This window comes from Eucyclogobius newberryi, unplaced genomic scaffold (genome assembly GCF_026437365.1).
Source record: "Eucyclogobius newberryi isolate DKJ021-1_F unplaced genomic scaffold, fEucNew1.0.hap1 SCAF_4, whole genome shotgun sequence".
Lineage (NCBI taxonomy): Eukaryota > Metazoa > Chordata > Actinopteri > Gobiiformes > Gobiidae > Eucyclogobius > Eucyclogobius newberryi.
The window spans coordinates 22,189,570-22,216,483 of record NW_027316056.1 but is presented as its reverse complement, the minus strand read 5'-3'; the positions used below and the strand labels follow the sequence as shown (position 1 = coordinate 22,216,483).

General features: G+C 41.3%; 1 protein-coding gene across 3 annotated transcripts in view; it reads right to left on the bottom strand.

Moving 5' to 3' along the window:
• Positions 1–726: 726 nt before the first annotated feature.
• The window catches only part of LOC140377946 (myosin-10-like), a 35,759-nt gene continuing 9,571 nt past the window's right edge, over positions 727–26,914 (bottom strand). The window contains exons 4-46 of one of the 3 annotated variants that reach the window (XM_072463570.1): positions 20,635–20,662; positions 19,875–19,977; positions 19,638–19,664; positions 19,505–19,519; positions 18,704–18,721; positions 16,706–16,798; positions 16,319–16,382; positions 16,132–16,230; positions 15,898–16,041; positions 15,617–15,712; positions 15,417–15,535; positions 15,078–15,230; positions 14,820–14,993; positions 14,551–14,724; positions 13,710–13,824; positions 13,456–13,518; positions 12,403–12,596; positions 12,205–12,326; positions 12,056–12,125; positions 11,780–11,940; positions 11,592–11,700; positions 9,804–9,935; positions 9,522–9,728; positions 9,122–9,259; positions 8,926–9,049; positions 8,499–8,670; positions 6,905–7,117; positions 6,033–6,177; positions 5,751–5,957; positions 5,575–5,679; positions 5,326–5,478; positions 4,935–5,183; positions 4,659–4,871; positions 4,370–4,582; positions 4,137–4,298; positions 3,894–4,022; positions 3,718–3,806; positions 3,513–3,636; positions 3,342–3,431; positions 3,139–3,257; positions 2,896–3,004; positions 2,657–2,829; positions 727–2,575 (exon numbers count right to left, since the gene is read on the bottom strand). In XM_072463570.1, the coding sequence (XP_072319671.1) occupies positions 2,425–2,575; positions 2,657–2,829; positions 2,896–3,004; positions 3,139–3,257; positions 3,342–3,431; positions 3,513–3,636; positions 3,718–3,806; positions 3,894–4,022; positions 4,137–4,298; positions 4,370–4,582; positions 4,659–4,871; positions 4,935–5,183; positions 5,326–5,478; positions 5,575–5,679; positions 5,751–5,957; positions 6,033–6,177; positions 6,905–7,117; positions 8,499–8,670; positions 8,926–9,049; positions 9,122–9,259; positions 9,522–9,728; positions 9,804–9,935; positions 11,592–11,700; positions 11,780–11,940; positions 12,056–12,125; positions 12,205–12,326; positions 12,403–12,596; positions 13,456–13,518; positions 13,710–13,824; positions 14,551–14,724; positions 14,820–14,993; positions 15,078–15,230; positions 15,417–15,535; positions 15,617–15,712; positions 15,898–16,041; positions 16,132–16,230; positions 16,319–16,382; positions 16,706–16,798; positions 18,704–18,721; positions 19,505–19,519; positions 19,638–19,664; positions 19,875–19,977; positions 20,635–20,662 (5,558 nt within the window). In that variant the 3' untranslated portion in view covers positions 727–2,424. The remainder of the gene's footprint in view (positions 2,576–2,656; positions 2,830–2,895; positions 3,005–3,138; positions 3,258–3,341; positions 3,432–3,512; positions 3,637–3,717; positions 3,807–3,893; positions 4,023–4,136; positions 4,299–4,369; positions 4,583–4,658; positions 4,872–4,934; positions 5,184–5,325; positions 5,479–5,574; positions 5,680–5,750; positions 5,958–6,032; positions 6,178–6,904; positions 7,118–8,498; positions 8,671–8,925; positions 9,050–9,121; positions 9,260–9,521; positions 9,729–9,803; positions 9,936–11,591; positions 11,701–11,779; positions 11,941–12,055; positions 12,126–12,204; positions 12,327–12,402; positions 12,597–13,455; positions 13,519–13,709; positions 13,825–14,550; positions 14,725–14,819; positions 14,994–15,077; positions 15,231–15,416; positions 15,536–15,616; positions 15,713–15,897; positions 16,042–16,131; positions 16,231–16,318; positions 16,383–16,705; positions 16,799–18,703; positions 18,722–19,504; positions 19,520–19,637; positions 19,665–19,874; positions 19,978–20,634; positions 20,663–26,914) is intronic. The other 2 variants (XM_072463568.1, XM_072463569.1) reach the window with 2 other exon arrangements.

The window sequence follows — 26,914 nt, the reverse complement described above, 5'->3', positions numbered from 1 at the left end:
AATATAATGGCGCAATTTTATAGGATTTCTCCCCGACAAGTGCAGTATTTCTCAGTAAGTATAACCTGGGCAATCATTTGTAAGGCCAGATGATGTGTATGATAAGAAACCTTTGTATTATAGGTACATTATACCATAGGTCAGGCATGTCCAAACTATGGGTCCCGGGGCAAATGTGGCCCTTAGACCAATTTTTGACCCAAAAGTTGTATTTTTTATGTAAAATTAAGCATATTGATGTTATTCCAACCAAATATGAACGTTCCAAGTCTTATTCAAGGTGTGGAAACAATGTCCAATGCAAAATTTGGAATGGTTCACTTCATTGGTGGGTGGTTTCAAAATGCGACCCTCTGTGGAAAAAAGTTTGGACACCCCTGCCATAGGCCATCGTTAGACGCCATCCAATTTAATACAATGTGAAGATTTAAGTGTTTGTGAATCTAGTATTTCTGAATTATAAAAAGCAACTGCTAGTTTTGTAGTGCTGACTGTGCTGCTTTGTGTCAAATACTTTTACATTAAAGTGGAACTAAGCACCTAAACTCTGCCCACAGCCACAGTCCAAACGAGCTGTTAAGACACAAAGCTACAAATGAACATAGTTTATACCAAAATCTAAGAAAAAAACTGCTAAAACATATGAAGTCGTAAAATAAATTGTGTTTGGCGTTCTGTCCCACTTTAATGTCATAAGTGATAACATTTGTGACGACATTTGGTTCAGCAGATACAATGAGTATGCTTTATTTTTCTTTTACAAAAAAACAAAACATATTGCTGTCTAGAAATACAGGTTTACAAGAGAAAACTGGTGGTATGTTTTGTAGTTGGATAAAGTAAATCACGTTAACGAACTGTGGCTGTTAAAGCTTCCAACCAAATCAAATCCTTTGCAGAGCGATCTTGGTCAAAATAATTTAATGACCAAGACAAAAAAACATTGAAATTAAATATTTTAGAAAGTGCAGCTGCTGAGGAGCTAAGGAGCAGAGCAGCTTCCCGTGTAGTTTTAACACTGTTTTAAGTAGTGATTTTGACCCAAACACAATCTAAAATGTGGCTTTGATATGAATCACAGCAAGAAAAATACAAAAAACAAATGCGTCGGTACCTGTAATATTATTATTGTTCCAGTAATGAGTTTATTGGGAGAAAGTCTTTGCCCGCTTTATGTTCTTATTGAGTGTCTAAGGCACTTCAAAGAAACATAAATTGTGTTAATACTGGAAGATGGGGCTTAAGACTTCCTCACCCTTTATGTACCAACAGAAAACCAGTGGCAAAAAGATGTCGTGGTTGGTTTTGGAGGGGAAAAAAAAGCTTAAATACATTTTCAGACAACCTGCAATACTAAGTGCTTTGTAGCATTGTCGAAGTCCAAATTCATGGCACAGTTTAGCCACAATCTTTCTCTCATGAGTACCTAAAACAAACTCCAAAGACTAATATGTGCACATCTTTTTATAGTAATGGCTTTCTTTTAACCAGGCAGTTCCTTAGTGTCAATGTTAAATAAACAAATTGAAAACATTTTAGGTAAAGGTTTAAATAAAACCACTTGGAGTATAATGTTTCTGGTAAAACGTGAGACTGACTGAGACTGAGCAGGAAACACGATTGGAAGAGGACGTCTTTCATCTGCTTTCGTAAGTGAACCATTGTATTTCGTGTACACAGGTTACAGAGCATTCACTGCTGTAGTGCTTCTATTTCCAGTCGTATCCAGTCTGAAAGTCATTCACAGGGCATTTTCATGAGCACTAGTGTTCAAAGTGATCAACAATACAAAAAGGATTAACATAGTGGGATTTCCAGTTCAAACTCGGCTAGACATTCATTTGCGATGTGTTGAGATGAAGCAACAGAAAATAAAACAACCCTTTTCACAGTAAAATCCTTCAATCCAGTCTTCTGTTGTATTGCATTGTCCCGAGATGTCGATTTGAGATGTTTGTAAGAGGCCTCATGCAACAGAACCATCTTTAGAGCAAGCGTAATTTTGGGGTCCATTCTGAGATGAGCGCGGAAGGACCCAGCCTGTCCGATGAGGAATGGCTTTTAGACACCAGCGGGTAGAACATCCAATACTATGTAAGTTTACATACATCGCCTGCGTTTCCAGTCCGCAGTTTGCCATAAACGTTACATACTTGAGTTTAATATAAAAGCACTTAGTACCTACGCATACTTTCTCAATAAGCTGAGCAGATAAGTCGATACCTATTGAAGGGGGGTTACACAACGACGTGCCAGAGGAGTAAGGCGGTGCCCGATGTCTTTTGCCCCATAGCTCGTGGTCCTGGGGCAGTGTTTTTTAATGCAGTGTTCATAACAAAAACAGCAGAATCAGAGCGCCGCTGAGGTTTAGTGAAGGAGATCTGGTCAGGAATGACAAAGGTGGAAATGCCCACAAAGGGGAGTTTACTCGTTGGCATTAGTGGGTTGTGTGTCATTGAAGTCGCTGGCGCGGCTGTCTGCATCATCATCGGACATGTCTCCAGACGCTCCGTCCAGATTGAGGTTACGGCGGCCCGAGCGGCTCGAGGAAAAGGAGCTCACTGGACCGCCTCGCCTGGGACACAAAAGGAGTCATTTACATTAGAATGTAGACATATTTACATAGATTTTGAGGTGTAAAGGGGAACTGTCCCACCTGAGTCGGTTCTTGAGGGAGGTGACCTCTCGTGTCAGGCCTTCACTCGCCTCTGTGGCGTCGTCCAGCTCTCTCTGGAGTTTCCTCCTCGACGCATTGGCTCGACTCGCCTCTTCCTCGGCCTCCTCCAGCTGCCGCTTCAGCTGCTTCATCCGAGTGTTGGCCTTCTCCATCTGAAACACACAGACGTCAGAGCACAGCCTCTGTTTGGACCGGCCCAAGTCAGACTAGAGCTGTACCTGCTCTTTGAACTGCTCGGCGTGACGACGCTCGTCCTCCACCTGCATCATCACCTCCTTCAGCTTCTTTTCTGTCCGACGCACCACTTTGTTGGCAGCGGCTCTCTCTCTACAAACGGAGGAAGGATTGAGAAAGTGGCAATTCAAGCACTGAACAAAAGATAATATATAAATATATAATATATATATATATATATAAATATAATATGCTATATATATATATATGCTTCACTCAACACGTACTTTCCCTCCTGCTCCAGCTGCTCCTCCATCTGCAGGATCTTTGCCTCCAGAGCCGTGATTGAGGCCTTGAACTTGGCCTTTACAGAACCTTCTTGTTCTGCTAGTTTGGCTTTCAAGTCCTGTCAGATAAGTTCAGATGAGTTCAGATGAGATAAGCATTTAGGTTTATAAGTTTTATAAACCTTATATTATAAGCTCAGGACCTTGTTTTGGCGCTCCACTTGCTGTCTGGCATTTTCTGCTTTTTGAGCAGCACTGCGCTCTCCGGTCAGCTCACTGATGAGAGTGTCCACCTAAAGACACACACAACATGGTGGTAAGCTGTTAATAGACAGAACACATGTTAACTGCAGCTGTTTCACACTGATGCTCACCTGAAGGCTGCTCTTCTTGAGACGGTCATTGACCAGCTCCATGTTCCCCTGCTCCTCCTCCAGCTCCTCCTCCAACTGAGAGATACGGGCCTCCAGTCTCCTCTTGTCGTCCAGCAGAGATGACCTGAAGACAAAACAGATTGAGACAATGGTCTCTGACCATAAACAGATCAATAATAATTATAATAATATGTGAATGACTGACTTTCCAGAGACGCTGTTGGAGATTTCATCAGCCAACTCGTCTCTCTCCTGCTCAGCGTGACGACGCGCTCGCTCTGACGCTGCAAAGTCCTACCAGGAAGAGGCAGTAAACGCAGCATCTCAATGTTGTTGCTGTTTTTACTTGTCTTTTTACTTGGATGTGTTTGTGAAGTTTACCTCCTGCAGCTGCAAGATGTCAGCTTCAAGACCTTTGAGCTTCTTCTCATTTTCCTTTGACTGAGTGAAGATCTCGTCCCTGGAGGCTCGGGCCTCTTCCAGCTCGCGCTGATAATCCTTCATCTGGACCTGAATAAAACAACACATTCAAACGAAATTCGGAGCCAAAGTTTGTTTTGCTAATACAAAGACATACATGTTATATATACTGATAGTTAGTGTACATATTCAGATGGTTCACACCTGTAATTTGCGCAGTTGTTTGACCGCCTCGTCTCGACCTTTGTTCGCCGCTTCCATCTGCCCCTCCAGGTCATTAAGGTCCATCTCCAGTTTCTTCTTTGCAGCTATAGCCAGAGTCCTCTGCTTCCTCTCATCCTCCAGCTCGGCCTCCATCTCACGCACCTAAAGAAGACAACACCCCATGAAGTAAACTCATGTTTGTTCTGTTTTTAACCACAAAGCTTGCGTGTTACCTGTTTGACCAGTGCTCTCTTCTTCTCCTCTCCCTGCTCCTCTTTCGTCTGTAGGTCTCTGTCGAACTGGGCCTTCATGGCCTGCATGTTCACATCCAGACGCAGCTTGGCGTCTTCTGTCGCCTGGAGCTCATCCTCCAGCTCCTCCAGCTGAGTCCTCATCTCATCCACCTGCTGCTCCAGGGTGCGTTTAGACTTCTCCAGCTCGTGCACCTGTCAACAGTGAATCATATCAGATCTAAAGACAAACCTAAAAAATATGTACAATATCATAACACTCAAGACTTACATTTTTTCCCACGTCGTCCTTGGAGCTCATCAGATCCTCCATTTCAATACGCAGCTGTTTGTTGAACCTCTCCAGTTCCTCTTTGGACTCGGTCATGTCCTCCAGAGCCTTTGCCAAAGACAACAGTTTGGTCTCTTTTTCTCTGGCTTCGGCCTCGGCGCGGTCGCGCTCCTCTGCATAGCGAGCGGAGATGGTCTTCTCTTCCGCCAGCAACTAATCGGTGTAAAAATGTGTTACAGCACTAATACATCTTTTCATCTTCAGTTGTGGTAGTACCTGGTCAAACTTCTTCTGCTTCTTCTCCAGGTTGGATGCCACCTGTCTCTGTTGGTCCAGGCTGATCATGAGGTCCTCCAGCTCCTGCTGAAGTCTGGACTTGGTCTTCTCCAGTTTGTCCATGGCCATGCCCTTCTCCTCCAGACACTGCTGGGACAGCTCCAGATCCTTCTGCAGCTTCCTCTTGACCTCCTCCAGATTCTCCATCACAGACGTGTCACTGTCCAGCCTCTTCTTGGACTCGCACAGCTAAAGCATGAATGCAGTGTTTAAGTCTATAATGAGAGAACGCGTCTACATACAGCACACACCTAAACCTGATCAAATCTACAAAAGTATCCATTTCAGCTGTGATAAATAGTATATATTAAAATGTGGTTGTACATCATACCTGAGCTTGCACGGCCTGCAGCTGTTTCTCTATGTTTCGTCTTGATTCTTCCTCTTCTTCTTGCTGCTCCAACAGACTGCTCTTGTCCTCCTCAAGCTGACGGATGCGGCTGCTCAGGTTCAACTTCTGACGGGTTTCCTCTTTGAGTAACTCCTAAACAGTCACCACAGAGCAAAACGGAATGCATGACAATATATAATACCAGACCGTGAATCTTTGATAATAACACAATGCTAATGACACTTGTACCTGTGTGTCTTGTAACTGGCTCTCCAGACTCTCCACATCCTTGGTCATTTTGATGCCCCTCCTCTCTGCTTCTTCTAACATGGAAGACACATTGTCCAGCTCCATCTAAGGACAGTAACCCTCGTTAACATTCAAGAGTTTAAATGGACAACTGCTGCAGTGTGTGTTAAACGTACCTGCAGTTTGTGAGAGCGGTCGGAGAGCTCGCCCTTGGCCATCTCAGCCTCGGTGGCGCGGCTCATGAACTCCTGCACTTGCCCCTCCAGTTTCTTCCTGCGATGCTCCGAGTCGGTTTTGCCTTGAAGCAGACACTTCACCTCCGACGCCAGCTCCTTGTTGTCATTATCCAGGCTCTGCTTGTTTTTTTCCAGGTTGGCTTTGAACTGTAATGCATAAAGAGCATTAGCACGAAGCATTTGAGCAAATACTACATGAAAAGAGGAGATGCGCCGACTGACCCTCTTGGCCTGTTCGAGCTGCTCCGACAGTTCCTCCAGAGCCACAGCGTGTCTTTGCCTCATGTCCTGGACTTGAGCTTCGTGATTCTTCGTCTCTTCATCGATGGCCTTCTTCAGTTCCGCCACCTCCTGCTCACGCTTTGTCCTGTAGATGGACAGAAAGGTTGGTCCGAAATCTTAGTACCAGTGGCAAACAAACATCGTGCATGTCAGGACAAATATGAATCACATAAAAAAATAGGCCTGTCACGATATATTGCTACAGGTCATGACAAAGGATAATATTGAAACTACTTTATACCATGGAAGCAATTACCCAAAAGCCGGATAATGCCAGTAAACCCTTTCCAAATGTATAATATGAGCAATATAAAAATAGCAGCATGGAACACTTGCTGCACAGAGCTTATTTATAATGAATCAAAGTTACTTCTTCGACCCTTTACAGTGCAGATCTTATTGTACTACAACAAATATAGGGAGGAATAATAGCCCAATAGTGCAAAAATAATGTACAGAAAAAATGTTCCAGCTTCCATTTATGGAACAAAGTTGATATAGTAATTCTTGTGACAGGCCTACAAAGGACTGAGACAGCACGGACTTCAGCCGACTCAACAAGTGAATCACTAAGCGCTTTTAATCAGGGGAAAGATAAGTTATTATATTCGCTCTGCACAATATGAGGCGCTACTGTTTGCATTTGCTGCAGACAAACAGCTCTAATTAGTTGTTCACACACTTGTAGAGGCAGAAAAAGTCGGTATTAGGACCAGACTCCTCCTGCTTTGGCTCAACAGGTTAGGAATGTAGAAATCCTGCTCACTGTTGATCTTATGAGTTCAATGTGGAGTAGACCGCTTGCCTCTGACCTGAGATCCTGCTGTGCAGCGGTGGTGTCCAGGGTGTCCTCCAGCTCGGTCTTCAGTGCCTCCAGCTCCTCGCTCAGATCCCTCTTCAGTTTCTCAGCTTTGCTTCGACAGAGTTTCTCTGACTCCAGGTCCTCCTGCAGCTCAGCCAGCTGGGCCTGCAGCTCACGCACCTGCTTCAGCGCGTTGTTCTTCTGGAGGGTCTCCTCGTCACTCCTGTGTCAACACAAGACCCCAACACATGGTAACAATAATACAGATGCTATTTATTTTGGTTGTAAATCCTGCATCTTTGACTCAATGTGACATTCTAAAAAGATGTGGGGATACAATCATTAACTTTTTTTTCAGAGTACAATGTCTCTTTTGAATTAAATATCTTGTCTACAGGTTAATGATGCATGGCATGGCCAGCACTATTGTTTCCCCCTATTTTCTCTTTTGTTTGTGTCTTCTATTCCAAAAAAAAAAAAAAAAAAACACTGGTTAAAATAAATAATGACAAAAATATGAATTCACAAATCACTCAAATTATAACAGCAAGCAAAGTAAAAAGTACACACTAGAGGGCAGTGTAGTGAACATTCCTGTTGATCTTGTGACTGAGATAAAACAATTCCATGTTGCATTCTTTTCAGCTCAGATTAACTGATACCAAATTGAGCTTTATAATTAACCTAGTGACCTCATCTAGCTCAGATTGTGGCCTAACGACATTCTCCAACAGCAATGGTCGCTCATGCAATTGCTTAGCAACTGAATGAAGAGTCAGAGATTGTAATTAACGTCTCAATGTGCAGAGCTGTGACTAAACCAACGATTTCAGTGTGTGAAATTAGTCGGACAGATGTGGATGGTTGCCCCTCTGCACCGGTGCCAGTTTATCCCAACTGACCTTCAAAATCACATGCCGTTCATTTGATTGGTGATAAATAGATACGACACAAACTTAAATGACCTTTAGAGGAAAAGGGGCATGCGATGTGTAAAGATACAGGTGTTTTCCAGCAGCAGACGACAGAGATTTCTCCACGTTCAATACACGTAATAGCCAAAGACAGCCTAATGTTTTTAACAGTTTCCCCTTTCCTGTGAAATGGCAGCTAGCTAAAGACAACTCTTTATTCCATGATGCACAAACAGCCACAGATGGAGGACATCAATCACCATCACTTTGGCTGTAATCAGACACTGCTGCATTTGAGATGAAAGCTGTGAGCTGTTTCATAGGAGCAGAGAGAGGGAAGAGCTGAAACATCAGGGAAACTCAACACAATCTCAAGTGCTGCAGCTGCTGCTTATGTTGACGAGGTGAGGGGCCATTTTTCTGTGGCACTGTGTTTTTAATCATAAAATAATATAATGCTTAATCCGGAACTAAAACACATCTTCTTGTTCTATGATTAGGAAAGATGTTTTGCTGAGTCTTGTACTTTTTGAGTGTCTTTTATGTCTGTGATTCCAACCAAGAGTTTCCCCACAGATTTTTACTAAAGTATAAGTTTATTCTAAACTGTAGGATTGACATGTGACATTTTACATTGTGACATGTTTCTGTCCCATACAGTATGCATAAGAAATCAACAGTTTAACAGACCTGGCTAATAAGGTCGTGAGCTCTTCCTCTTTCTTGGACAGTTGAATCTTCAGCTCGTCGATCTGGGCTTGGACCTCCACAATCTGGTCTTGGAAGTCTGTGTTTTCAGCATCTAGTTTACGCTTGGCTTTCTCCAGCTCCTGACGAGTCTTCTCCTCTTTCTTCAAACGCTCTGAAGACACATTCAACACAAAGTAAGGTTACACACTTGGCAAGTGTCTCACGATAAATAACTAACATCTAACAGCCTGATGTGCATAATGAAAATGGAGTTTAGCTTCAAGGGCTTAATTTACTTGTGCAGGTCAAAACAGTAGATTTAAACAATCACAGTTCAAATTCTCAACCTTTTCAGTTCAACAAGGACAACCTTTTGCTTTGTCACATCACATTCGTTCTGCAAGTTCAGCTACTACAGGTCTCATACCTTCCAAATCAATCATCATCAACTCTTGCTTGTTTTTGATTTTGCTAAGGTTCTTGGCCTTTTCTTCTTCCTCTGCCAGTTGGGACGTGGTTTCAGAAATCCTGTCCTCCAATAGCTTTTTCTCCTAATAAGGAAAGCATGTGTTTTAGTGGAAATAGAAAACACCATAACCACCCACTACATATTTGACAGAAACCTTAAGAAACTTGGAGTTTTGGTCTTCAAGCTGCAAAATGTCCTCCTCCATCTTCTTGATCTTGGCTTCAGCTGTGACTTTATCCAGTTGTAGTTTTTGACGAGCAGCCTCCTCCTCGTCGAGCTGCTCCTCCAAATCCTGGAAATTTAAGTACACAGATTTGTCACAGTAGTTTCAATGTGACTCTTATGCCTGGTAATTCCATTAAAAAAAATACAGTATTATTTTTATTATCCAGAATCATTATTTTGACATGGTAGACGGCAGAGTAATGAAAGAATGAATGTTTAATCACAAAAGATGGGTAATGAATTTGGATTTGGCTCTGTAATGCTCTCTTTGAATAGCTCAATTATCAGAACCATCCACATTATGAGTCATAATAGTAAGAAAAACACACTTGTATGTGCGCCTGGATCTTCTTCTTCTCGTTCTGTAAGCTCTGGTTCCTCTCTTCCTCCTCTTCCACGCGGGACTCGAGGTCATGCAGGATTTCCTCCAGCTCTTGCTTTCTTGACGCCAGCCGAGCTCTCATCTCCTCGGCCTCAGCGAACAGCTCAGTCTCTGCCTGAAGCTGCTCTGCGAGGATGTTTTTCTCCTCCACGAGCTAAAAAACAAACGGTGACTTACTTACGATGCTCTTTCACTTTCACACTGAGGCTGCTGCATGTCTGGGATTTACCTGTTGGTATTTCCTCTCCATCTCTACAAGTTCATTCTCCACCTTGAGCTGTCGTTCTTTAACCTTCAACAGCTCCTCGTCTTTGGCCTGTAGCTCCTCCTCCTGCCTGGTCACCTGCAGAAGGGGCTTTACCTGGAAAATAATATAATATATAAAGTTATCAGTCCTAGGTAGTATTTATGTGATTTCAGATCATTCTAAAGAGTTTTTTTTGTTTGATGCCGTAGTTCAGGTGAAGGACCGGACCTCCACTCGCCCGGTGGTTCGTCTCATCGTGCTGCCAGCCTTACCCCAGGACAGTCCAGACTAACCACGAGCGGTCAAATTTCCTGTACAAAGAAGGCTGTACAAAGAACTCTCCATAGAACCTGTTTGGTTTTGTTTGCTTGCTATCATTTCAGTTCAGTTGATGTTTACATGCATTTGTAGTTTGTGGAATGTCTTCTTCTTCTTTGGTGTTTCACTTTCACCTCTTTACTTGACACTTTCTTGACTGCATCCGCATAGGATATACCTTGAGAGTCCTTAATTTTCCGCACCTCAGCAGCTTCTCACTTCCAGAACCTTCAGACGAGCCAAAGGACATCCAAACCAGGTCACCTTCAACCGCCTAGCATCCATCACCTTATCTCCAGTCAAATTCCCCTTTACTTCATCCACAGACACCATCGCAGGGACGCCTACGATAACTCCTCTGACCATGTTTCTTTATCTAACAGTTGGATGCATAAAACACCAAAGAAGAAGCACACGGGGGGAGGGGGTTGGGGCAAAAGAAGTAATGAAGTCTAAAGAATAAAGTCTAAAGTCCAAGACATACAACTACTGTGGGTGGCGGTAATGTAACGCTTACCAACCACCATAAAAAGAGTCCTTAATATTCTGCTGAGCTGCAGAAAATTAAGGACTCTAAGGTATATCATATGCGGATGCAGTCAAGAATGTGTAAAGTGGTGAAAGTAAATACAGAGAGAGAAGCCAGCGCTGCTCCCAAGTGTGGAGGTTCCAGAATTAATGAGAATACCTTGGTTGTGGATAGAGAGGATTTTGTACTCTTTATGGTGGATGTTATAAACTGTGCTGCTCAAACTCAAAAGAGGATTGATAGGGTCCAGGATTATTGCTAAAGCTGCAGGAAGATTCCTTGGAACCAAAGAGCTTTAATGGGCAGAAATAGAAAACAGGCTAAAGGTGCTAAATGGGAGTCAGAGTGAAGGGAGTCTACTTTTGGGGAGTCAAAGTGATCAGAGTAAAGAAATGGAGGTAGGTGCGTCGCTGGTCTCCTGTCCTCGCCCAATCCAGATGCACGGCTGCCAAGCAACGACAACAATGGAAGTATCAAAGCCTAAAGAATGAAGCCTAAAGAATGAAGCTGTACGGCGGAAGAACCAAACGCCAAAGAAGGAGAGGAAGATGACGAAGAGTCAGCCCTGGGATAAAGCTCCTGACCCGTCAGCGTGTCTCCTCATTCTCTCCCTCATTCCGACACCCTGCGGTTATTGCTAACCAGTATCCAAATATTTTCGGATATCACTTTATTACTGTCCTCACTACAACGCACTACTGTTTCAGTTGGATAGGTCTGGGCCTATCCAACTGAAACAAAAACTGAAAAAGTCAGCAAAATAAAAAAAGGTGAAATTGTTTTGCAAGATTTATGTGGCAAGTTTGTGACCATGAAATGCCCAGACAGTTAAATAGGCCTTTGCCCTCATTCGAAAATTATGCCATCAATAAAAAGAACCTGCGTGAATTACTGTATGTAACAAAAGTAGTTCAAATCCTGACCTTGGTAAAAAGCCTCCACCACTGCCAGTGCCGCAGCTTTAAGTACGCGGCACAGTTCCTCTGCAGGACTTTCAGTGCACTCAACTGCTGCTGTTTTTTAGCAAAGGCCCTGTAAAGGAGAAGAAGTCATTACTGCTCATATAAAACAGCAGTGGGAAATTGGCGATAGATATAATCACGCGACTCACTTGCGTGCCAAATATCCACGGCACACAGACTGGAAGTAGATGATTATGTCAGTGATCTTCAAGTCTCTCTCCTCCTCCAGGTGAGCCAACACTCCAGTTCGGAAAAAAATCTTACTCTGGCCGATGCGGTACAGGTTTGGGTCCAGCTCTAAGGCTTGAATCTAAAATTATAGACAATAAGTGTATTTACTTTACTGTATTGTTTGTCTTTATATGGAAAACAGTATATACCAAATAACTAAATAATACATTCCATTATGAGTAAGTGATACACACCATTCTCTCACACGCCTGCTTTCCGTCCATAAAACCCTTGGGAATTGCATTTGGTGTGAGGATCTCATATCTGTAAACAGATAAATAGAAACTATTGTCTAAAAGAAACTGAATCTTAAATTGAGTGGTTAAAAGTCCATCAGTTCTACCTCTGCCTGAACTCCTGGAAGATGATGCGGTTGGGGAAGCCCTGTCTGCAGATTCGGATCCCCTCCAGGACTCCATTACAGCGCAGCTGGTCCAGGACCAGGTGAGGCTCCAGTTTACCGGCCTGAGATTTAATTATTATAATATACCTTTAATTATACATTATTCCGCTTTGGTTGTTTTGACTACTTGTTCCTTACCCTCTTTTCATGGTTGGGGATGATACAGCGCACAAAGTTGGGGTTAGTGTTTCGCAGAGTAGCCATAAGTTTTGTAAGAGACTCCTTATAGAGCTGGCCCACTGTACGAAACATGCCCTTTTTTGTTTTGTAGGTAGCACCAAAAGCAGTTTCGTTCATCCCAGCCACCTGGTCCAAGCCCACGATGCGGTCCACTAGAGAGGCAGGCAGAGCAGTTAGCAGCAGCGACAACAAACAGTTGAACAGTTGGTGGACTTAAGTCGGATAAATGGACTGCAGATGAATGAAAGAGACATCAGACAGGAGAAACTCTGTTGCAGTTGGAGTGCATCGCCATGGGCATGCTACAGGATGGCCTACGGTAGCATGTGCTGCTAAACTACTTTTGGCATCACCTGAGGTTACTGCAACAAATCACATCTGATCTACACTGAAAAATGCCTGTTCAATTGATTGTACTGATCAGTCTTGTAAAATTAAATTAAGTTTCTACTGAGTCATTTGAGTTTGGTCAAGTGAAGCATGACCCACTGTCTGGATGCTCTGAAGTGTGACCTCAGACCCAAAGTAAATACCGGGAACAACATCTGGTTTCAATTTCCCTTTCCTTCAGTGAAAACAATGTGATTCATTCAAACTAAAATCCGTAAAATGTTGTATCCTTTCCAACCACATAGAGCAGAAAAACAGGATTTCAAAAGAGCTACTCTTCCAAATGCCTCCTTGGGGGTGAGTTACTACAAAAATGTTGCGAAAAGCTGTAGGTTCACCTATAGGGAACAAAGACTACTCACTAATCTAGTTTAACTGCTTATGGCTGAGACGACATGCAGCCGGGAAGCAGATGGGAGCCATATAGGAGCTAGAACAGACACAGCACTGTCTGAAGCATTGGCCAAACGTCCAGATCTGGGCTAAAATACTCAATAATAAAACAGTGAATAGGCTGATTGGAAAATGCTGGTTCAACAAAGCCAGCAGTGAATTAAACGCTGGTAATGTTAGCATAATTATTTTGGCCCAGGTCTGCTGCAGCATGGCCCAGTCATTCACCTGAAGGCTCATCCAGACTAGTGACATTGTCATAGAATGAAGCCCTTTGAATGGTCTGAATCTCTACAACACAGAGAGAGACAGGAGGAAGGAGGGTGATTTTAATAGAAGTTATTTGAAATCACAAAACAAAGACTTGTTATTTAAGTCGGTAACACTGTGTTACTGTAAAGTTCCGGTTGGCGGTGAATAGGTACAAATTCACTGTAGTATTATTATTATATAATGCCTAATGTGAGCTAATAAACACTTACCATCTTTCCATAGCTCAGCCACAAATTTATCAGTTGATTGATGAAGAAGAGTGGCTACATTATCATTCAGGGGATCCATGTTCTTCATAAGCCATTCATCAGCTTTATAGTCCACCTGTAAATTTAGACACATCCTTTTGTCGTGATAGATGAGTTCATTACTTGTACAGTGTGCACTTCTGTTAAAAACATGTATTCACTACCAATAATTAATAAGAGTCACTTTTTTAATTAATAAAACTTTTCACCCTTTCCCATACAGATGTTTTTTCTGAGTGTGACATCTGACATTAAGCAGATCAAAAGGTTTCGTTATGTAAGAGCCCTGTCCTTGTTCAGACAGTTGAAGCCTTTTTCAATGATACAAATTAGAACTACTTTTACCAGGGAAAGTCCACTGCTCATGCTTTTCTCATGAGCATATTGGGTCAAGTTGGTAGTTCCTCAAAGAACAGCGCACTATAATGTTTATCATGATCATTTTCATTTTCTACCGCTTGTTCCTGTTAGGGGTCGTGGATGACTGGAGTCTATGCCAGTAACTTTGGGCCTTAGGCGGGGTATACCCTGGACAGGGGCCAGCTCGTCACAGATTTAACACAGAGACATGGACACACGGACAACACTTCATTCACTAGGGTCAATTCACAGTGGCCAACATTTGGACAGTGGGAGGAAGCCAGGGAACCAGGAGAGATGGTAACACAGGAAGGACAAAGTCCACCCAGAGAGATCATGTGATGATGGTCTGGCTCGGGAATCAAACCCATAATCTCTGATTGGGAGGCGAGAGCCCCATTGATCAGTGAATCTATTTAAGAAAATATTGTAGCGTGTTTACCTTGCCAGCGTAGTGAATAATGCAAAAGTCAGCTTGGTCTTTCAGCTGCCGTGGTTTCTGAAACTTGGAGTGTGTCCCCTGCTCCTGGATTAACTTGTCAACAAAGGTTTTGTCTGTGGCTTTGGGGAACCAGCACTCCTCGTCGAGCAGAGCCAAGACGCCAGGGAGGTTGGCCTGAAAACAACAACACACAAGAATTCACATGACAAAAATATCCAGCGCAAATGTTCAACTTTAATTTGGGGTCATTGATTGTTGTTTTCACAGACCGGTTTCTCGATGAGGTCGATGCAGGGCTGCAGGTCCAGGCCGAAGTCGATGAAGCTCCACTCGATGCCCTCGCGCTGGTACTCCTCCTGCTCCAGGATGAACATGGTGTGGTTGAAGAGCTGCTGCAGCTTCTCATTGGTGTAGTTGATGCACAGCTGTTCAAACGAGTTCAACTGATGGACAAAAACCATAATTCATTAAAAAAGTAAACAAAAATCCTAGAACAAATATGTATAGTTTGAAAATATCCTTCAAACCTGGAAAATCTCAAAGCCTGCAATGTCCAGGATGCCAATAAAAGAGGCTCCTTGTCGTTTGGTCCTATCCAGAGCTTTGTTGATGCGATGGACGAGCCAGCGGAACAGGCGCTCATATGTTGCTTTGGCTAAGGCCTCAATGGCAAAATCAGCCTAAGAAGAAGGGAAAGTTTGACTGATAAAAACACATTTCATAAATAGAATTTACTTTTGCTCTACTAAAATATTATCCCATGTTGATAATAAATAATGTTTTAAGTGTTCTTACAGTTCAAAAATACTGAAGACACAGGTGTAATCACATGAAGTGTTTATGTCCTAAGTGAGCGTATAACCAACCTGCTCTTTAGTTTGTGCTTTCTGGACATAGTCTCGTCCCACTTTAATCCTCGGGGTCAGGATGGCTCTGGTGAACTCCATTACATTCAGTCCCAGCAAATGACAAAGTTTCTGAGCAGCTGAAAATCACACAAATATGTGAGTGCTGATATTAGTGCCTCATTGTTTCCACAGAGGTGCAGAAGGGAAATGTGACACACCAGTATTATCAGGCATCGAGGCCTGATCTGAGTTTCTCTCCTTTTTGAAGACAATGTTTCCAAACTGGAGCACAGAAGACACCACCTTCAGCATAGCTACAACAGAGACAACAGCCAACAAAGTTAACAAAATGAGACAATTACAACATAGTCACATGACAGTGCATACGCAGACAAACAAGATCTTATTTGAAGAGAATGGATGTGACCTCAATTAAAACGCAATCTCATGGATTTAGAAATTAGACAATGTTTCGGAAAAACAACACGAGAGGTCATACCCAGGATCTCCTCGTGCCCAAAGCTCATGATCTGCATGGCCTCCATAGTTTCATGGAAGTTGTCTTTGTCCTGCTGGCCCGGGATGGTGATATTTCCATTAGACAGAAAACGGTATTTGCTGAATCCTTCCAAAAGCAGGTCAGCTGCAGACAAAATGATAACTGAATCAATCCATACATGATCTGCAGTACTTCATCTAAAGCCTGTTTTAAATTGGATTCAAATGGACTCACATTTGAGGTGCTCTCCAGCTCCAGAAAGCAGCTGGTAGAAGATGTGGAAGGTGCGTTCATCTTTGGCTTGTCGAATGGCTCTAGACTTTTCTAGTAAATCTGACAGAGAGTTAAGTCAAAACAAAACAACTAGTTGACAACAGTGAGAGAAAAGCTGGTTAGCTCTCTTTAATCTTTAAAAGGATACATGTTTCAATATTGGCTCCAACAATATAACCAGTTACATCAAAGTTGACACGAATGAATTTTCCCTGCGAAGGCAAACAAACAAATATTTTATACAGCTTAGGCATTAATTAACTAATTACAGACGAAGCCTTTAAAAGAGACTTCTTCAGCTCAAAATACATTTACATTTTAAGCTTTTAATAGCATTTTATCTTGTACCCTGTACTCTTGAGGGAGTGAACACACAATTAAAAAAAGGTTTATCCTAACAATAACCACAGAGTACATCAATCTGAGTAAGATGACAACTTAGTGTCTTGTGATGACAGTGGTTTTCAACACGAGGGCTTATAAACAGTTCACTCTGTGGAAATCCTGCTGCCTTTATATTTTTCCAAAAACTTACAAATCTCGATGAGTTGTCGTTTTTCACAGTTTTAGCGTTCCCAAAGGATTCCAGGATGGGATTGGCCTGTAAAAGCTGACGTTCCAGTTCTCCCTGAAATAAAGCAAGAGGATTCCTCCATCATCACATCAACCACAACACAAACATCCAAATCATTAGAGATTAAGTGTACATAGTTCTAGATGTCACTGAGACGCCACAGAAACAAGCAGACAAAGACATTTGAGGATTCAGGGGCGTCAGACAGAAGGGTTACTGCCAGTCAAATACAGAGTGAATGTGGCTCAAATAAGTTCATTCAAAGTATACTTTTAATATTGATGTACAGTTACTCAGGTGGCCCGTCCCAGTACAGTTCAGACTTAAGCGTTGGCAGTATTTTTCTATTTTTGTAGTCTATAATGCATACAATAAGTGATAAGTAGTTTTTTTTTGTTGAGCCAGTGTCGACAAAGTGCATTTCCTTAAAAGATTGTGGTGACAAAACCCGCAGTTGGATTAAACCAAAGCTCACTGTTAACCAACTTGCAGTAGTTATGTACTTTATTGCCCCTCAAAGCCGTTAAAAAACACAGATTATAAATATCAGTGGGGGCGGAATTTAGCAGCATTATGGGCTTTATTCCCCTTCAGAAACCGCACATCTGGCAAAGTACAGCTGCCAGCGGTCGCTCCTTTATTGTTGGAAATTTAAAAAAAAAAAGAAACAAAAGTTGGAACTCGTAAAATCCGACTGCCGAGGACAACTTGAAGGCACCATAAGCACTCATTTATAGTACTGGAACAGACCAAAATCAGGGCAAGGTGGGAGACTTTTATTAGTAAATATCTAAAACTACTTTGTGTTAATGTGGTTTTGACATTTACTTAAAGAAATGTTGCCTTACAGATATGTGTTCGATAAGGCGAGAGTTTTTAATAAGTTGTTTTTTGGCCAAAACCTAAAAATGTATTCTGCACCAGCATCTCTGACCTCTGACCATTTCTGCACTACCCTGAGTTCATTAGAACGTCAGAGCTTTAAAACTCACAACTCACGGCTTCCTAGATCGACCACAGATCCATGAGATCAACCGGTAGATTAACATGAAGGATGCGGCTCAGGCTCCCATTCATTGAACTCGTGTTCGAACGAGGAAATGAAGAATACGCGTCATTTTGTCGTTGCCATTTAAGTAGCACAAGTCCTCCTCATGTGGACATGTCCAGCTCATCTGTGGAGTCACGCGTTCTCTTCTGATCGCATTGTAAGGACGCTACTTGTCCCGATGAGTTGATCTGAGCTGCGCGTCCACAACTCGAGCGTGGAATTTTTTTTAGCAAAAGTTGGATCAAATCACTGTGGCCAAATTTAAGCTAGCTCAATAAGACATTTTCATTCATTGCACACTTTGTGTTCCTGTCAAGACTCAATAAAGTTTATCAAACCGACTTGTTTGGTCACGGGATGACGGGAAGATTTTCTGAGAGTCAGTCAGTGGGACTACTTTCTGTCTGATCACTATGAGTTCCACCTTCCATTAAACAGTTAGTTTATGACATTGAAGGTATTTTTGTACATCGCGGTATAATAAGAGTTATTTTCAATGTCTTGCCTTGATAACTATAATTATGTAGATAATGTAGAGGTGGTTATAGGGCCTATATTCTAAGAATCCAAGAAAAATATTTAGAATAAAAAAATATTTTTAAATTCAACTCCAACTTTTGGATGGTAGAAATGTGATTTGACAATGGGGAAAAAAATGTTTTTATTTTTTTATTCTGCCAAGGAAAATCTGTGAAACAACAAATTAAAAAACTCTCGCCTAAAGAAGAAAAATGGGTGATGTTTGTTAGCTCACATCAAGATAACATTATACCAGTGTTATCAATCATGCCTGTAATTCAAAATAGCTTATTATTTTTCTCAATAGCTGATAGAAAGTGTGGCAAAGTTTTTGAGAAAAGCACCCCTTTGAGTTTGGGGTTAAAGGGTAAAAACTACATACTACTCACATAAAACAGGGATCCACTCTGTAGACATGGAGAGATTCAAACGTTATCAGGGGACAAAACAAACTTCATTGGTGTCATGGATACAATACACGGATCGATATCATGTGTTAGTGTGAGTCGGCTCTAGGACTGTGTGTGTGGGTTTTAGTATAATAATAATAAATGCTTGAGTTTAATTAACAGAGATGTCTATGTCGTAAGCAAATAGATATTAACAGGTTTATGACGTTCAAAGACACAGGGTTTGATACAGGTTAAAGGAGACATATTATACAAAATGTACTTTTCAGAACGTATAACCAATTGTTTGAAAAGTTGTATTTAGAGTTATTCCTGGATGTTTGAGTACTCTTTATTCTCCTGCAATCAAGAAGTCATCGCTCAGAAAATCCCTCTTTCCCCCCAGACACGCCCACTGCTCTTTACTGACGTTGACCTCTGTGATTCTCTGTGATACACATTGGATTCAGCAGCGTTGTGTCGTCCATTTGACACAAATTATTTTAGTTTGTCAGCGCGGCCACAAATCAGTGGCACAGTTTTAAACCGTAAATTGTTTTGGATTTAAAAAGTATGGTAATCCGCGACTGTTGCAGATTGTACGGCAACAAGCATAATGTCTTCTTTAACTAGCTCAAACCCAAAATACAGCACAAAATGACACAAGATAAAGCTTCTACACTAGAATACATGCACATGCTTCTGTTTATGAAGGACAACAACAGCAACACACACACACACACACACACTATAACTGAACATATGGTCTAAATAAATCATGCCAGATGTGAAATTACTTACAACTGAATTTTGTGCCTGACAAGAAAAAAAATAAAATATAGTTCTTTTTTAAAATTCTGTTTGGCTCTATATAAAGTCATGAAGTTGGAATAACAAAAACAATGCATATTTTGTGAAAAGGACTGTGTGGAGCCTGTTTCACTTGTTTGGGGGATTCTGGCTGTTTGTTAGAGAAAAATGTAAAAGTTAGACTATGTGCGCACAAATCCATGACAATCGCAATTTCCTTCATTATACTTATATGATTAACGCTTTTTTTTAAAACATGTTTACTCACAACAGATAAACAACAAAGCAAACGGCAGCAGCATATCATTTCCTCACGACATAAAGAGATACAATTACGGAGTCATCTCACAGCAGCACTCACAGGAACGTTGTGGTCTTTGCGTCCCTTGTGTGAAGAGGCGACGTAGGCCAGGTACTGAATGACTTTTTTGGTGTTTTCTGTTTTGCCGGCTCCAGATTCCCCTCTGCAACGCGAGAGACAATCCCAAGTCACAACTACACACTTATAGCCACTGTCATAATTATATCTGCATGAGGCTGTGACAGTCATGAGCGAAACCACGGCTCAGACACATCCAGAAAAAAAAAAGCATACAAATGTGTCGCTTTCTTTCACTCCTCGTTTTTTTTGTCCTGGTGTGACAGCCAGGAAAAGCCGCCCGGGCCACGCACAAGCAGTTCAGATTTAGATCACAGCTGAGGTTTTACGCAAGCTGCAAATTTGAATAAGCCAGGCATGCATGCAAGGTTTTGTCATTTCTCACAGGGAAGGACGAACGGTCTGCTGCTGTTTTTCTATTACAATACATTTAGAGGATAGAAGTATATGTCAGGGTCAAAGGAAACGTCATGGCGATTAAATTAGTGAGCTGATTTAATGGACACAGAGAGGACATTTCAGAGTTGCGTGTTAGATGGATTGCGTCATTATTTCTAGGAACCGCTGGTGCTAAATTCCTTCGCTGCGACGTGGACTCACAGCCCTGAAGTGAGAGCTGCTGACTTTACCGTGTCTAGTTTCTTTTATTCCACGAATGAAAAATATGAAGATGCCTTGCAGTTGTAAAGTCTTCGTTCTATAAATATGAACCTGTCATTTGAAGTAGGTTTCTGCTACTTACGTGCAAAGTATGGACTGATCCTCTCGATCTGTTGAGACAGAAAAAGACCAGAAAGACACAATATTTAGTAGAACATCGAACCGTTTATACCCATTTATTTTTAGGGCTTGGCCAAAAAAATCTATTGTCTATTCTATAAAAGAGTCTATTGTCTTTAATTAAAACTTAAGAAAATGGCAAAGGTATAAACTGAAATGTCTGCACTTTTTTATGGTTACGGTGACATCATTGAATCACGATATGTAAATTTTGCCAAAATGAAAGATTGTTTTCACAGGAATTCACGATTCGATTTTCCTCATCATATCGCCCAGCCCTACTTTCTGAACAAGAATCATCTGTGCACAAACGTATGCCTCAACACTAGAGCTGGGTTTCGATTCAAATTTCAAAATCGATTTTTTTCCGATTTCTCAGATCCCATCCGATTCGCTCCGATTTCAATCTGGTTTCCGATTCGATCCGATTTCAATTCGATCCGGGGGTTAATGTTATAAAAAATGAAAAATGTATTTGAACCGTTTCCTTCACTTCATGACTGTAGAGAAGCAACATATTAAAACTAGTATTATATCAATATTAAACAGCAAATCTTACAAGTATTGTTAGTTACTGATGGCTGGAAGACTGATGAAAAGGTCAAGGGTCAATCTACCTTCAAGAAAGATAATCCAGGAGTCCTGAATTATCTTTCTTGAAGGTAGATTGAAGTTCACTGAGGGAAATGTAGAAAATGATTTTAATTAAAAAAAATAAAAAAATAAAATATATATATATATATATATATATATATAAAAAAACAAAAATCGATCTTTGGACGTACGAATCGATAATCGGTCATTAATATGCGAATCGATTAAAAATCGGAAAATCGATTTTTTCAACACAGCTCTACTCAACACAGTTCGGTCTCTGCAGTTACTGATGATGCAAATGCTGGGATTAATCACTATTTTGGCTTGCACCCAGTTTCTCTCCTCGAAACTGAATCTGAGTGACAATTTCACTCGGAGACAACGGATTAAATCAAACTTAAAGGCGGTATGGACGATTTTTCGGCGATTTGAGAACGCAGGTGGAAGTGCACATGCGCACTCCCCCGTGCGGACTGATACAACACACACGTGCGTTTGTTTATTAGCGCAACGGAGCGCATCACATCTCTCGTCTCCCGTAGATTTCTGTCCACTTCTGCGTCAGCTTTCTCCGTCTTCATTTTGCCCCGTACACTGAGGGAACTATATTATGATAGATCCATGCGCTTAGGCACGCGGAAACGTGGGGACGAGCCTGACGCGGCTGCAGGTGAGCGTTAGGTGCGTTTTATGATTGATACGTGGCAGGACAAATGATTTATCCACGCCACGAGGAAATATGATAAAAATTTGCTGAAAAAAATCGTCCATACCACCTTTAAATCACAATGAAATATTTCATGCAAAAATTGTCTATGTTTTTATGTTACACACACTTTAAAAAAGGTCACATACAAGAATGGTGAACTTAGACATGTGAATGATGTTGTTTTGGTCATGGTGTAAAAAAAAACATGAATAAGTGTAAAACGTTGATGTTTTACACTCAATCTAAACACTAAAATCTAATGTTGTCCATCCACAGTGGCAGTAAAATCACATTTACGCTCCAGTTAACACCCTGAGCTGCCTGTGCCTTGTGAGCTGCCATTAAGGAGGTTAAGACTCGTGTTGAGGCCCTCAGAAGACAAATGATGATGTTGTCGTGGTAAAACAGTGGGCTCTTTTCTCACTGATGCCCCCCGACACGGGACAGGGCCTCCCCAAGTCACATGGTGGCTCTACAGGTCCACAGATTAGATAGAAGTCATCCTCTCACACTAAGAAGAGGTCGGCAATGTTTGTCTGGCAGCTTCCCTCTATTAAAAATAAAAAGTAGAGAAAGAGTACATATTAATCATTACCAAAACTTTGCAGGGGGCCGGATGAAAACAGGCCAAGAGTCCATGTATATTGAGTACACTACTATCAATAGGTGCATGAAATATTGCTAAATAAGCCCATATTTCCTCCATGTCATTACTATGTCACTCTTCATTACTTGGAACAGGAAACATCTACACTTGTTTTGGCACATGTTGTCTCGAGCTGAAAGGTAAATATTTCTAAAAAGCTGACAGTGTTCCTGTACAAATTATACTTTATGTTTGTCGTATTGTCATAAACATATAGTAGTTAAGTACATTTAATCTGTAACTAGTTATTTTGTGATCAGTAAAGCCATTGAATTTTACAGATATTTAAACTCAAACATATATTGTGCCCCATAGTTTCAGTATAAACCTGCAAGATATTCCTTTCTGCCAATCTTGCCCACAACTAATTTGCATATCCGAACAATATTCTCCACAGCCATAAACTACACTAGCCCGCGGTGCAATAAGTTAATACGTCCAAGAAAAGAACAGAAGACTGGCAGACTGCATAAGCTGAGGAAAGTCCATTAAAACACTGATGACTCCGTAGTTTCCCAACATCTGTCAGCGTCTGTCAACAGTGTGTCCCGAGTCTTAAGCCGCACAGTAATACAGCAGTGGCATCAGCAGACCCTCAGTGCATGAGTAAGCCCAGACAGCTCTGGTGGAAACAAACGCAATGGAGCCGTTCAGTTTCTTCAGTCTTTAATGAAATGTGAGCAGGGCTTTGAGTGTCTGTGTGTGAGACTCTGAAGATGTGCTAGACAGTAGTATTTTAAGTGATATTACAGTTAATGTCTATGATAATGCAGTGCAGGAATATGAACAATGTAAATATTATGCAATTTTATAAAGCGTTATTCTGGTGGATTTGGATTTTTGCAATATAAATGTGATAAAACAAAGCTTCATCAAACCTCCAAAGCTTCATTCAGCATCATTTTAAAGATAATAAAGAAACAGCATGGTATATTAGGATCAAGTTTAACAGGATTTACTAATTTTTTAATTTTTTTAATATGGACATAGCATTGGACGAACCAGATGCAATGTTAAACCCTAAACTGAAGAAGCTACATGCAAAAGGTATTCATCATGAAACTATGTCCAGTTAACATGACCTTCTTTTACCATCTGATTTAGTTAAAATGAGAAAAGAAGTTCAGGGTTTATACAACATTTCGAAAGAACAAAAATACAGATGGATTATTGCAATAAATGTTTGCAACAGAAGTTAAAATGTTGTCATTAAAGGCAGATAAAAGTTGAAATGTTTGTTCCTTGTTGTTATTCAATTCAGCTCCTATAGTGAAATTAAACCTTCACCAAGCAAAGATGGATTGAGCTAGCTTGACCTGGGGGCCGGCATAAGCACAAGGGGAGCTCTAAAACGGGGAATCCTTCAACGTTTCGGGGGACAAACAAAGACAATCTGTTACACAACTGTCGAGAAACACTTTCAGAGCGGTGGAGGAGAAGCCACAGAGGAGTTCTGGTCCATTTCTAAACACGTAATGAAGAAAAGTTGAGTGGGAGACTTGGTTATTGTTTTTATCCCAAACCAAGTGATCAATGACAGATGTGTTTGTGCTCCTTGTGTAGTAATACACCGCTCAGACCACTTCACAGCAGTGCAGAGGCAATTAGCACACGCCTCAAACGTTCAGACATCCTCTTGCTGTAAATATGACTTGACAATGTGCAACCCGGTGCCGACTGGTTTTATGTTTCAAACTGGCAACTGGAGACTGCTTATGTTATCATCAAAACCAGACAAAAAGGAATAAGTTGAAAACAAAAGCAGGACCAACAAAACAAAAAATGGACAATAACAAATAAATTGCACAACGTCTTTCTTAAAGGTGGTATGGACGATTTCTTTCAGCAATTTTTTTTTTTTATCATATTTCCTCGTGGCGTGGATAAATCATTTGTCCTGCCACGTATCAATCATAAAACGCACCTATCGCTCACCTGCAGCCGCGTGCGGTTCGTGCTCACGTTTCCGCGTGCCTAAGCGCATGGATCTATCATAATATAGTTCCCTCAGTGTACGGGGCAAAATAAAGACGGAGAAAGACAGTTCGAGCTGACGCAGAAGTGGACAGAAATCTACGGGTGACGAGCGATGCGATGCGCTCCGTTGCGCTAATAAACAAACGCATGTGTTGTATCAGTCCGCACGGGGGAGTGCGCATGCGCACTTCCGCTTGCGTTCTCAAATCGACGGAAAATCGTCCATACCGCCTTTAATCTCTGTTGAATAGAACATTTAGGCCTTTTGCTTTATGAGAAAAGACACAATCATGCAACGCATATTGGCCACAATTTATTATAGTCCAAAGAGGTAAATTTGGTCTTCTGATGAGTTCTTTTTCCTGACCAGAGTTTGTTTGTCAGGTATGATAAACAAACAAACTCTGGTCTGCGAAAAGAACCTTTTAAAATAAGCGGATGTTACTGAAATGACTCTGAATATTTTAGGCTAATCTTATACTAAGAGTCAAACAATAGAATACTAATCCACCCTGAGGAGAATATCACTAATATTACCCAGGTTGCAAAGCTCAGGGCCACAGCTGAACAGCATCTGGTCTCCACTAATCTGCAACCTACAAACCTCCTTTTCCACCACAACACGGTTAATTCTGGAGCCAGGACTCCCCTGAAAAAGAGATTCTAAGTGGGACTTTCCTGGTTAGATAAAGGTCAATCAAAGTAATAAAATAAGCGGGAATGTGTTTGTCCTGAGGTGCATTCGACGTTACGGCCTGATTTTCCAGCTGTGAAGAAAGACCAAAAACCTGACTCTTTGCAATAAATGATCAATTCAAAGTAATGTTACTCTTTGCAATAAATGATAAATTCAAATTAATGTTACCATGTGATTCATAAATATGTACGGGATGTATTCAAAGTCTGCATGTGAAAAGAGGTCACCTTTTGACACTAAATCAAGCCAAACATCCTTGTGTGCACCGACATGCCGAGAGCAGTGGCTGATGGGACAGTCCAGTGTCACCACCCCCATGAGCGGCCCTCACCGCGGCACAAAGGGGCTTTTGTGGCTCACAATGGGGTCACCCTCTCTGTTCTCGCCGTCTGATCCCAGTCACAGCTCAGAGCTCAGAAACCCGGAAACTATCAGGAACAGCTCTTTGAAGGCTTGTTTACTGTAGCGCTGGAACCAGGCGTTTTAAATAGGCTCAAATAGTTTCTACGGATACCAAGTGTCTAATGTTGATTTAGTCTTAATCACAAAAGCATTGGACACGATGGAAGTTATTTATAGGTCTGTAGTTGACTAAAGACATTCTTGGTTGACTAAAAACATGATCCGCTAATCGATTAGTACACTGAAAAGGGGGCGTGGCAAAACCTCTCAAAACATTATTTATTAAACAAATTGGCGATTAATATCAGCCAGGAGGAAAAATTTTATATTTTGTTGAGGTTATAGACCCAGTTACTGCCCTATTGTGAACTTTGTGCGTGTTAAATATATTTTAACAGAAATAAGAAACAACAAGTGGGCCTTAGACATTGACTGCTGAACATACTTAGGCCGACAAATGCACACTGTAAAAGACCCAAACTACTTAAAAGACTGCTGCATGGGAGTTTGTGCAGACAATAACAAATCTTCAGCTAACTCACTCCATATTTTCTTTTTGCTGTTGTCCCATTTAAATCCAAATAATCTAAATAAAAGGACGACTCCAAAGACCGATGAATCAACTAAACGACTAAAGGCCTACAGCCCCAGTTATTTAAGTTTTCATTTGATGTTTGGTTTTTCAATCCAAGAATTTAGTCAAAAGTATCCAAAATTAGGTACTAATTGTATACTAAAACTAGTATCGAGTCATTTGAGCAAGTATCAATACTAAAAAACACAGGACTGCCTTTACTGGACAATTTCAGAATGACCTTGAGCTTTTTCAGAACTAGGATGAGATGTTTAATAAAGAAGCCACGGTCATTTTTGTGTTGATAATGTCTAAAGCTTTGACCCAAAAACAAACATTTTAATTATCATTGTAGTATCAAAATCTGTACAGAGAATCGAGTATCTTCCTTAGTATCGAAATAAGGATTTGAAGTTTTATTTTCATGACAGGGTTAGTATCCAATCAGCAGCACACGAGGCTCTCCTTTGGGTTTCCAGTTCCAATGCTGAAATCCATCTTTCTGAAGTGAACACTAAAGCCCAGCACCTGCACCTATCACAATTCAGGGCTAGTGCAGCCTTTGCAGCTCAGAGAGGGAATTCCGGAGCTTCAGAGCTTTGCATGTGTCCTCTACAAAGGCACTGGCACAGATGTGATC